Source organism: Melospiza georgiana, chromosome 2, assembly GCF_028018845.1.
Source record: "Melospiza georgiana isolate bMelGeo1 chromosome 2, bMelGeo1.pri, whole genome shotgun sequence".
Classification (NCBI taxonomy): Eukaryota; Metazoa; Chordata; class Aves; order Passeriformes; family Passerellidae; genus Melospiza; species Melospiza georgiana.
The window spans coordinates 33463045-33475292 of NC_080431.1; the positions used below are offsets into that span (position 1 = coordinate 33463045).

Sequence of the window (12248 nt, forward strand, 5' to 3'; positions counted from 1 at the left end):
GGGATTCTTCTCATTAAGTTTTTGTGAAGTATTGTGGTAAAAGGAGCCTTTCGAATACTCTCTTATACCATATGTGCTTGAAATGTATTGGTCTGTGGTTGTATTTGTAGAGATACATATATGTGTGTATATGCATACATAAATGTGCATCCTCATATGCACTATGTGCATATGCCTTTCTCAGAAATGCAAAAGGAAAACAAGAGCAGGAGGCCTAGAATATTGGACTGAAATGGGTGATTCACAGCTAGGGATTTTGGTTTCTGCCACATTTCAAGTACCAAATACCCAAGAAGTATTCTGGGGAAGGAAAAATAATTTCCTCATTTGGATTCTCAAGAGATGGAGTGGGATACAGATGAAGTGTGCTTAATTATTGTTCAGCTTTTAATGAGTTATTTCTGTCATACCACTCAGCTATTTTTTAAGAGGTGTGTTAGTGGTTTGTCAGCATTAACCTGTGGGTATTAACCTTGCTTTCTCTACTGACCTCTTAGATGTGTGTTTTCCTTTCACTGATGCAGTAAGGGCTGAGACTGACAAACAACTAAGTGCATTAATGATTCAACCCAAAGGGTGTTTTTATCTCAGTTCCCCACTCTTTGAGGCACTGCATTAATTTTCTTCCTGTCCTTTGGCTATGTGCATCATAATCTTTGCTAACTGTCTGAGCTGCCTTTAGCCCTGTGCACTGCCTTTACCAGCCTTGCAAAGACATCTGGTATTTCAGAAAAGACCTGTTTGAGTTCCATTCCTTTTGCATATGTGCATTGAAGGTAGTCTCCTTTCCTGTTTGAATCTAGGATATTTGACTGGTTCCAATGTCTTATAAGTAAGAATACAAACACAGCAGTATCAGGCAGCATTCAGAACAACAAATGCGTGTTGGTTGTATGTCTGGTTACACCAGGGTTGGTTTGGCCCAGAAACAAAGTCATTGTACTGTGACTTCCCCAGGTGGAATTCCTCTCCAGGCAACTCCCTCCAGCCCTGGTGTGAAGAAGAGGCATTGTTGGGCCAACAAAAAAAAAAAAAAAAGAAGCACAGAGAAGGTCTGGGTGAAGTTTGGACCTCTTGTCTCACTAGTGGCATCTACCTCCAGGCACTTAAGTGAGATTTCTCCATGACAAACCTTGTCATCCCAGGCAGCCTGTGCTGGGAAGGGAGGTAAGCCCTTTCCCAGGTGCGGAGGTGCCCATCTCTGCTGACTGACTAGAGATCTACAAAGACAAGGTGCTCCCTGAAGTGCTTGGTGGGATGGTCTGAGGCTCTAAGTCACAGCTGATTTTCATGAGGACAGGTGGCATGAGAGATAAAAGAGTCAGTTGTGAAGGACTGAGAGAAGGTAGGCATTGCCCACCAAGAACGTTTTGGTGCTCTTGGCACTGTCACCACTTCTTGCTTCCAAGCTCTCAGTCTACAAGTGGACTGAAAGGGCATTCACAGCTAGTAAAGCAGAGCTTTCATTGTCTCTCTGTTATAGTTAGTAATCATAAGGCTGTTTATCATTGCAGTGGAAAGAAAAGTCTAGTGTTGCATCCAAAGTGTTTACTATAAAAGGCTATATACAGAAATAAATTGTGTTAGCCCTACATAAAGTGATTTAAGGCATTTTGCACCAAAAATATCAGGTTCTGTGAAACCTATTTCACAAATGTATCAAAACAATTGTATATATTTTTCTATTTCTATTTCTGTGGTACAATAGTTCTCTGAAGTTACAAAGCCATAAAGAATCTTCCCCTTAAAAGTTCAAACCGTGCCTTGATATACTGCTATATATACACACATACACTGCCATATGCTGCTAAATATTCTGTCTTTGTAAGTAGTGCTTGGAGATGGGAGAAATTGGGATTTTTCTTTAACTTTCATTTTGATTGGAAACCCCCAAATTTGAAGCTACTATTTAGTTTTAGGTATGAGCTATAAACTAGTTTTGGGTTTTTGTTGTGCCAGATTAAGTTGAAATGTTAGAACCAGATCAGTAGAAAAGCAGGTTTCAAGTTTAATAACATCTTTTCAACCCAACCTCATTTCTAAAACTAATTTTATTCTAAACTTGATTTGCATTCATATATCATCCCTATAAATTCTCATTTAGCTATGTTAAATACTAGTCTAGAAATATAGCATAAAAACCAGAGCTAATAATTTGCATGCTTTCAAGCAATGTTCATATGTCTGGAGTCATAAAAGTTTAACAAACGTATAAATGTCAATTGATACCCAAACCAAGAAATCTGAGCTACATAAACAATACCCTTTCTTTGAATTTGAGAAATGTAACAAAATTGCTAGTGGAAATTAAATGATGTTGCTCATCAGCAAGAAAAAGTAACCTGGGGGGAGTCACTATATAAATGTCCATCAATTGATTTAGTTTGACTTCCCTGAACATCTGAATGCGAATTCCTCATTTGCAGATTTGTGTTCAGATTAGGCAGAAGTTGAAAAGATGCATCAGAATATTTCAGAGATGCAAATGCTCCCTTCTCCCCCCTCAAGTACACTCACATATTCACAAATTATTTACAAAATATTATTGAAGCCTCAAACTCAACTAATAGCATGAAGCTGAAATCTGAAGACCTCTGACTACTCTTTGGCCAAATTTTTGAGACTGATCATCACTCTGTAGCTCTTAAAAAAACCCCTAAGATCAACCAACTGCTTAAAAATCTTCTCTGTGATCTAAGGACTGAAAAATTTATCTGTAGTAACACTACATGTGTACAATGTATATGTAGTCAATGTGTGAAGTAAATGAAATCAACCCCACAACATTAAAATAAAATAAAATGAAATAAAAAATACCAAAGAATCAATTACAGAAGCAATATGAATTGTTTGCAGAAGCTGTTGCCCATTCAGTTTACCTTGCCATAGAAAATCCACAAGTTCTTTGGCATTGGCCTCCTAGCTCATCAGCATACCAGATAATAACAAAACAGAAATTTCAGGCTATAGTTATAAGAAGGAAGTGGAATTTTGCCACAGCTGAATGAATAACCAAAAATATAATCTATAATCTCTAATTATAGATGGAAAAAAGAGTCAACAGGATTTATGTCAGATAATCCAGAACATACATCCACACAATCATGCTTAGTATAGAGAATAAAAGCTAAGGGTGGGGTTTGTTAAAGCCCAATAGAAACCTCCCAAATAAGTTAACCAAATCTCCCCTGCTACTTCCTCTGTCTGAAAATAGAAGCTGTAGTTGCTACCAAAGGCACAGAAATCTGGTGAAGTGAGATAGAAAATCCAGTGAGCTAAAAATGACAGAAAAGACAGTTCAGCCTGGAGAAGAAAATTGTCATAGCTAACACTGGAGACAGATAGGACATGTGGCATACAGGAAGCATTAGTTAGAATTATTTATCATCAGGAAACATGAAAGCAAAAGTTTTTTTTTTTTTTTTTAATGTACTAGCTGAAATGATGAAGTATTTATTTTGAAAGGTTTTCAAGGTCAGGATGATACTTTGAGGTGAGGAGTGAGGAGAGGAGGGATGAAAAGGAGCACTGTCCACGTGTAACCTGGTATTTGGGGTATTTAGTGGAACTTGGGAGACCTCTAAGAAATGTAGAGGATTAATGGAGTTTGGACTTACTCCAAAGCCTCCTCTGAGTGACATTTTCAGGCTGGACAAGAAAACTCATTAGATGCACAGTGAAACTGAGTAATTTTTATGAGACATGTGAACAACTTTTGTGCCTAAATAAAACTTTTTACAAATGAAGACTGGACTATTGACACACAGAAATCTGTTTTAGGTAGTAGGCTCTTCCTCAGACTCTGAAAGATACAGAATTAGACAGTCTACCAGGACAATGAGAAGAGAGAAACTTTGCAGCAGACTACCAAAGCACTGATGACTTGAGAAGCAATATTTATGCCTTTGCTATGTCCATGAGTAGATAGCTATAATCAGTCTACACTGAAAATTCACAGGCAGTAGGTTGAAAAGAAGAGCCGGACAGATGTGAGCAGCTCCAGCCGTCCCTCACCTGGTTTTATTGTTAATGCCCCACAGTCATATATATCTGTTGGGTCTCACTGTTGAAGTCACTCTGCCCTGACTCATTCCTCAGGTGTCTTTCTATTCGTCTTGGAAAAACAAACTCCATTGTTGGCAGGGACAACTTGCTTGCCCAGGAGGCTCCCTGCCTCAGACAATCTGTGTGGAGGCTCAGGAGATCCCTGGAGAGCTACAAAAGAGCTGCAGGAGGTGAGAGAAGGAGAGTTGTAGCCTCCCACTTTGGAGAAATCAGATTTCTTTCTAACTTCCTCAATGCTTGGAACTGAAAGCCACATATTCTGCATTATTTTAATGGAAGAAAATCATACTGATTTATGTTTTAGTGGGAGTAGATTTGTCTTCCCTGCAAATTTGACTTTAAAACATCTTCAGAAATGCTGACAGATGGACCTCCGATATATCTAAGATAAATAGTCAACATTCTTTACATCTTTTTTGCTAATGATAAATGGACACACTCTTTCCCTATTCCCTCTTAGGAAAAAGACAACTCCTCTTAGTAATACAGCTGTTCTGAATTTAATAAACAAACTACACACCAGATGCTGCCAACTGCTTTAAGTATTAAAGCACACAGATTTCTTGGTGGCAGAATAAAGCAGGAAAAGGAAGAAGGTTTTTTTCATCAGTGTGAGACAAAAGCCTTTCATGTGTGCTATATTGTTAATGATCAATGCTATATAATTATATATGGAGGTGAAATAAGAGCTGGCTGAAATACTGACTCAGCTTCTTGAAATTATTTGATTTAACTGTGTAGACTTTAAGCTATGGACAAACACATGAGACTTTCTTGAACTCCCGGAAAGTCCAGAGACCTTTGACTGTGGGGGAACCAGGCAGAATGACTGTAACTGCTTTGGAGTAAAGTTTGAAAACTTGCAGGTAACAATGCTAACATCACTTCTTTTATGGACTGTGTTGTTGCTTTATTAAGAGTCAGAAATAAACCACATATGAACAGCTTCCAGAAAAAAAGGGACAAATTTTTTTCTCCCTGATTGTAGTCAAAATTCTTGTTAATGACAAAGCTCCCATTTGCTTTGTCATGGCACCAGGATTTCACACAGGTGCAATGCACAAGTCTGGTTATGACCTCATATGATGCACAATCAGAATCAACTATATACTCAGCTTAGTAGAAAAATGAAGTAGATCCTGTAAGTGAGCACTTCATGTTACATTGGCAAATTACCCTCAGGTGATTGGTTGTTTGGTCAGCAGATTTGAATTGGACAGATTGTTGCAAAATGTTCAGACTAAATTAATTTGAGACCATCACTCTTGTCTGATGTTGGAACTTTATTTTAAAAATCAAAGCTTTTCATTCTCCATTGTATCTCCTACACTGTTTAACAGAGGAGGAAATTGTTACTATCATAACATTTATGTTTCACACACCCTGTTACCATGGTTCTCTGGTCTTTATCATTATCTTATCCAAAAAGGGTCATAATTACACATATTAATATGATCCTCACAGTCCCTCTGAATAGTTGTAATGAAAACATTGCATGTTCAGTGCATCACCTGCCCTATTTTTCTTGAAAGTAGGCATTGCTGAGTCTATTATGTTTTGACAACATAATGTCAGTACTGACACTAAGACTTAGCCTTTGACTGCTGAATTGCCCTTTAAAATTATGTTTTTTTCAATTTTATGTAACATTCCACTGTTGTTAACTCTATCCATTCTCCTCTAGCAGGTTTGAACGTTTGTGGGTTAATATAGTAAATATAGTTTTGTGGTCTTTGAAATGTGGATTTCTTCTAAATACCCATAATGAAATATATAGAAACCTGCATAATTGTTCTAAAATTTTCTGTATCCGGTTCTAATGGGTTATTTTTGGAAGCAAATTAAAAACAAAAAACACAACATGCATCAGTGCTGTAATTTATTTTTATGTTGAAATAATAAAAGTTTCAGTGAATAAGTATAGTTACATTTGATAATGTTTCAGAATCAGTTAGTAAACTGAAGGCAACTGCTGCCTGCTGAGACACTGCACAGAGTCCACCTCCCAAGAACAGCTCCAGCTCATAGAATCACAGAATCTCAGAATGGGTCAGGTTGGAAGAGACCACAGGGGGTCATCTGGTCCAACCTCCCTTCTCAAGCAGGGTCACCCTAGAGCACATGGCACAGGATTGTGTCCAGATGGTTCCTGAATATCTCCCTTGAGGGAGACTCCACAGCCTCTCTGAGCAATCTGTGCCAGCACTCAGTCACATGCACTGTAAAGCCATTTTGCATGGAAGCAGCTCAAACTGGTTCACACATCTGTGGGGATCATTCTTACTAAAAGTTCCACAGAACTGGGATGATTTGTGCATCTAAGACTCAGATTTTCAGAGCTTTCCATGGACAGAGGTCTATGATGCCTCTAAGGGAACTGGGATAGATCAACCCTTACCAGAACACGGAGGCACAGTTTCCTTTCCTCTTCCTCTTTTGCAGGAAATCTCTATTCTCTTTTTTCAATTTTTTCTGATTGTCTTTTTTTGAAATGCCTAAATTTGGCCAGAGTCCAGGTAGTCTGCACTGCATTTACAGTACTATGTACTGAGTCATCAATAGAAAAATCTGCAGTACAATGAACATGAAAAATTTGGGTATGATGCAAAAACAATTCAGTTAATATTGAAAAGATAAAACCTCATAGGGGTCTACAGCAATGGTTATGTGATTAATTGCATTTAATTTTTTATTAGCCTCCACTTTAAAAGACCATTACATATGAAGAACTTCTGGACTGTGCAGCATAGAGGGCTTACACAATCAAAGGACATTTCCTTTGGACTTAGCTCCTTTTTCTTGAATATGTAATTGTCTTCTTTATAATTTCTTATTTTATCTGCTGCTAACAGAAGAGAAATATTTAAATTGTGGCACACCAAAAAATTACCTCAGAAGAAGAGCTATTGGATGCAAAGGATGTCCAAACAGAATAATTGGAAATTATGTAGATTCTCACATTTGTGAACATGAATGCTTTTTCTTTTCTCTCCTTCATTCCCAATTTAATTTTCTCTGGAGATTTAATGGCTCTCTTAATCTCAGAAAAATGCAATGTATGAAGAGTGTATTCAACCTTTAGGGACTATTAAAGAAATGTATACACTGTAACTTAACGCAAAGGCATCTCCATCTCCTGACAAAATGTCATCATGCATAGTAGCAAAATAAGAGGAGAAATAATACGGAAGACAAAAATTTCTGGCAGAACTCTGGCAAGAATCACATTTTGGCAAAGATTAGGCTAGTGTGTTGTTTGAGTGGCAGTTTATAACATCCAGTTCAATAGGAGCAGGGCAAGCTCCTCCAGTGATGAGCACCTTCAGTGAAGCCCTGAAGGGAGTTCTTTCTTACTGCTTGTCCAAAAGCATTCAACTTACTCCTTGTCCAAAATCCATGGAAGTCTGCAAATAGATGAGAGCACCCTGGACACATACCTTGGCGGCATCAGCAGATCACCTACATGTGTGCCAAGGCCAACACAAAAACCTGATGAGTCCATCAGCTCCTTCACTAGCAGAGCGGAGCAAGTACAGCAGAGCACTTGCATCAGACAGCTTGGAGACTTTTGCCTGTCAATAAGCTTTCAGATCCAGAATAATCAGATGGATATAGAATCAGTTACCACTGAATAAACACACAACCAGAGAAACCAAAATCAAACTTCTCCTGAAACAAAGTTGCTGAGGATGTAGAGAGGATGTGGAGATTGGTAGAAAGAGATAGATCAGGGGAGATGTTTAAAGGGTTCTCCTTGTAGAAAACTGCATGTGCAAGTTCAGGAAAAAAATTAAAAGCAAATACCTTCTGCTTGATACCAGCTGTACCAGGGCAAAAGAAAAAGCCTATGAGAATTGGCTTAAACTTCCTGGACACAGTAAACGCTCTATCAGAAGACCTGCTCCAGGGGAACATTTGGAGAAGTGGGAAGCATTGCTATGGCCATGTAAGACCTGTGTGATCTGCACCCTTAGACAGTGACATACTAATCTGGGCACACAGACCACCTGTCAGGGCCAGGCTGGATGGGGCCCTGAGCAACTTTATCTGGTGAATGGCATCCCTGCCATGGCAGGGGGGGATGGAACTAGATGATCTTTAAGGTCCCTTCCAACTCAGACCATTCCATGATTCCATGATTCTATGATGCTATCTATCATTATGTTTCAAAGTAAATAAATGGGGAAAAAAAGGAATTGAATACAAGTGGCTCAAAACTTATGCTTTTTGCTATTAGACATACTATATAAATAGATTGTAAATACTTTTTTTGGTAAAAGTGCTTAAGTATACTTTATTCTAACGTGCTGTGTGTTTTCTATTTTAATTTCATGCCTAAATCGATAGCTAATTATAATTTGACAAGAAAAAGCTATTGCAATGGATATGATCTACCTGCTCTGCTGCTAAATTGGAATGTGGTTGGCTGGCTTTACAGTGTTACCACAATTTGTGTACACCACTTCCAAAGTCAACGTAAGAATCAGGAAATAAATTTATGGCAAACACCATCATTTCAACACCATGCAGAATTGCCCCAAAAATCCTTTGTCTGTGGTTGATAAAACAAGGAAGATTTTGATGTCTAATTGTTGACACACATTTGTCCGGGATTTAAACAGCTTCCATCTTGGGTTTTATGACCAGATGCAAATCAGGCAAACTCTATCCCAGACCATAACCATTTAGACAATGATTATTAAAGCAATGTATCCTTGAAGAATCTGAAGTACAATTACCATCACAATTAACATCCATGTCCTTCTCTAGCCTTATCATACAAACTCACATGCTCCCCCCTGCCCTCTCCACACACATATGAGAGAGGTTTTCTTCACCAACCTGCAAACTTGTTAGGAAATGGACAACTGGATATGTAAAAAATTCTCTTCTTTGATTTTCATGCTCACCAGTCATTAAAGGGTTACTTTTCAGAGCAGCAAAAAAAGAAGAGTTGGTTGACCAACATTTTTTTTTCCTTATAAAGAAGTGTCAACCCTGAGCTCGTAATTAAGAAGTTAAAATCTGTGATTTATATATATTTATATATATAAAAATAGATGATCATACTAAGACTAAAAAAGTGAAAGAAATCTCCATGTCAGTACTATATACTTGCTTGATCTGAAATTTTGTAGAAGAAATTCTTGTGACACTGAAATTAACTGATATGAAGGATGTAGTTAGGTGTGAAACACGCTATTGATCCGGTTGCTGTTAGTCTGTTAGAGAATTGCTGTCTTGGTAGGGTAATGGACATAGTAGCAAAAAGTTCTAATCGATGTCAGAACAGCAACAAAAGGAAAAAGATTACATCACAAGAGATTATTTTCTGTCTGAACCCGTGAGGGGTCAAGAGAGTTGTTTAACATTACCATCATGGCTGGTGAGCTCACAGGAGTGAGCTAAGTGGAAAACTGTGACAATTCTATAACATGGATAAATCCTAAAAGAAACTAGGTGAAATCGTGCTACTACTCCTATTTTTACTGGGCATTAAGATTCAAATCCTAAGCAACTGTAACATGACATTCTGAAGCTAGTGGAGCTACTACCATACTAAAAGATAAACTTATTTTTCAGCTTCTCTACCTTCATACCAATCTGATGTGGTTGGAAGATGGAGTGCAAGACATTCACTGCTGAGACATACTTTTTTAGTGTTGGGGAAAAAAAAAATCCAGCCTTCCTCCCTATAACAGTGATCATTCTGATGACCTGAATCATCCTACAGAAGTTCCTCTAGGAAACCTGGCTGTCAGTGAAGAACGGTTGCATTTTTTTTTGTTCCTTTCTTGTCTTTTTTTTTTTTTTTTTTGTTTTGTGGATATTCTGTTGAAATGCAGCAGCCTTGAGTCAGGCTTGATTCAGAAAGAAAACTTTCTTGGTTTCTTCCCCCGTCTTTTTTCTCACTGGGGAAAAACACATACTGTAAGATCTTTTTTCCCTTTTGCAGCATAAAAGGAAATGAAGCTCAGAAAGTCTCCTGTAATAAAGAATTGAGAAAGAATTCTCTCAAGAGTGGATATTGTCTTCAGAGATATCTGAAAAAAGCAGGAAGCAGTTCAGTCTGGCACCTGGTACTCTTTGGGAAAACTAAAATGGGAAGCAGGTTGCAATAACTGCCATCTTGTAGAAAACTGCAAGTGTTTGTGGCATGGTCCATTGTCCAAGAGTATAAGAAAAGAAGAAAGTAGGCTGTTTCTGTAGCTAAAACACAGTTTCTCTGACTAGATCCAGGATTATCTCCACTGTCTCTGCAGTAGGAGGCTGAGGAAGATGAGGAGCAATGTCTGCAGTGAGCAGCCAGGCTGTGTGGCTGAAGCCTCCACCTCCCTCCTGTCCGAGTCGACAGGCGGCGCTTCGGTGGTGACAAAGTCAAACTCGGTGGGGCAGATGTCATCTGTGCAGCCGCTCCCGCTGCCTGAGCCGCTGCTTTCGTCACCTGGCACAAACGAGGGAGGGAATCAGCGTGAGTGATACAGCTTACAGCTTTCATCCCTTTGCTCCCTTCCACTTGGCACCCCAGTGGGGATGAACACATCGGGAATGAGGAAGTGTTGGTGGTGCTAAATTTCACTCAGTAAAGCTTCCAAATGAAACCCACTGTGACTTAATTAGGTGATTAAGTGCTCTTCTGAAAAAGGATCAGACTGCTGGCATTATGGAAAGCCTTCAGTGTCTGGATGTATTAAACATGGAGATAAGCAAGAGAAGCAAAAGAAACAATTATATAACTGGAATTTCATGGAACAGAAAAAGACTTTTTATGTTGTCAGCAGCGCAGAGCACAAAGACCACAAAGTCATTGCAGCGGAGCCAATTTATAAATGGGTTCCAAAATTACAGCTATGTAATGACAGCTAATGGTTTCTTACTCGTGTCCTGGAAGTTGACATCATTCCCATTGTACGCGTTCTTCAGTTTGTTAGTCATGACACGCAAGGCCATGATTTGCTGTCGAATGAAGGTGTCTGGCCTCGTGATGTCCACATCTACTTCTGGGTTGTTGATCTGGTTGGTCAAGCCATCGTTCATAATCTCAGGCAAGTATCTAGGCAGCAGAATGAAAGATTAGTGTGAGGCACAGTAATTCCAGAAATAAAACACTGTGCAGTAAATGATGTGCTAAGAAATTCAATGTGCTGTTCTTAAACAGATCCATTAAAACTGCTTTAAAAATATAGTTTTTAATTTTACTGACTCCAAAGGATCTGTTTAGTAGCACAGCTGCATGGGGAGCATGTGGAGAAAGGATTTAGGTTTTTCAACCTCCTAACTCTCCATATACTCCCCAGCAAGAGCAATGACTGTGCGAACTATGGAAAAGGTTCATAAGCCAGCAGTAAGTCACCACATATTCATATCCTCTGCTGACATGAATGGCTGCACACTAAATTAAGCATCTAACAGTGCATTCTTCTGTTTTTATTTCTTTCTGCTTAAAAAATATGAAGTCCTTTGTTGTATATAGCATATTTGTTGTTCTGAGACAGTTTAGAAGCCTATCTTGAGGTATTATGGCTCTAGTTTAAAAGAGCACTTAATTTTCTTCTCCAATTCTTCTTTGCATCTCTTTTGCAGACCACCATGAACAACATCTCCAGCCTACATGACATCCAGGCCCATAAAAAGCATTATAATTTTACCAAACTCCAGTATTCTCTTTGATTTGGTCATTATTCCTTTAAACCAGGCTATGCTTTCATGTCTCATGTACTTCGTGCATAACATTTAGGGTATGGCATTTCCTATCCATCCACAAATCTGAATCTTTTATTCAGGCTCTTACCTTAGAATTTCTTGATTACTGCAGCATTCCTTTCTCTGACCTTGAATAATACAGTCTTAGGCTGCTTGCAAGCAGCAAGTGTGCTTTTGCACATCTTTCCCCTACAAAAAGCAGCCCGTGCCTCCAATCATCCTACAGTAAAAATCTCCATTACCCTTTTTTTAAGATGCACTCCTTGTCCCCTGCTGTTCTTTGTCCTCAGGAAGCTCTCCTTGTAGGCTTTTGCAAAGCTACATTTTTTCCTGCTTCGAATTTCTGTCAAAAATTATCAGTGCATTTTACAGCTGCCAGGCTGAAAAAAGGTTGACATTATTTCTCTATGCTGGCATGGCACCCTGAGAAAATAGTGCATCACAGCTTCCCTCCTCTCTTGTCTGTCTTTCCTACTATC

General features: G+C 38.7%; 1 protein-coding gene across 1 annotated transcript in view; it reads right to left on the minus strand.

Annotated features, from left to right (window-relative positions):
• Positions 1–5927: 5927 nt before the first annotated feature.
• GPC6 (glypican 6) overlaps positions 5928–12248 on the minus strand; it is a 725714-nt gene continuing 719393 nt past the window's right edge. Inside the window, exons 9-10 of the mRNA XM_058018930.1 lie at positions 10944–11119; positions 5928–10510 (exon numbers count right to left, since the gene is read on the minus strand). Of these exons, the coding sequence (XP_057874913.1) occupies positions 10308–10510; positions 10944–11119 (379 nt within the window). The 3' untranslated portion in view covers positions 5928–10307. The remainder of the gene's footprint in view (positions 10511–10943; positions 11120–12248) is intronic.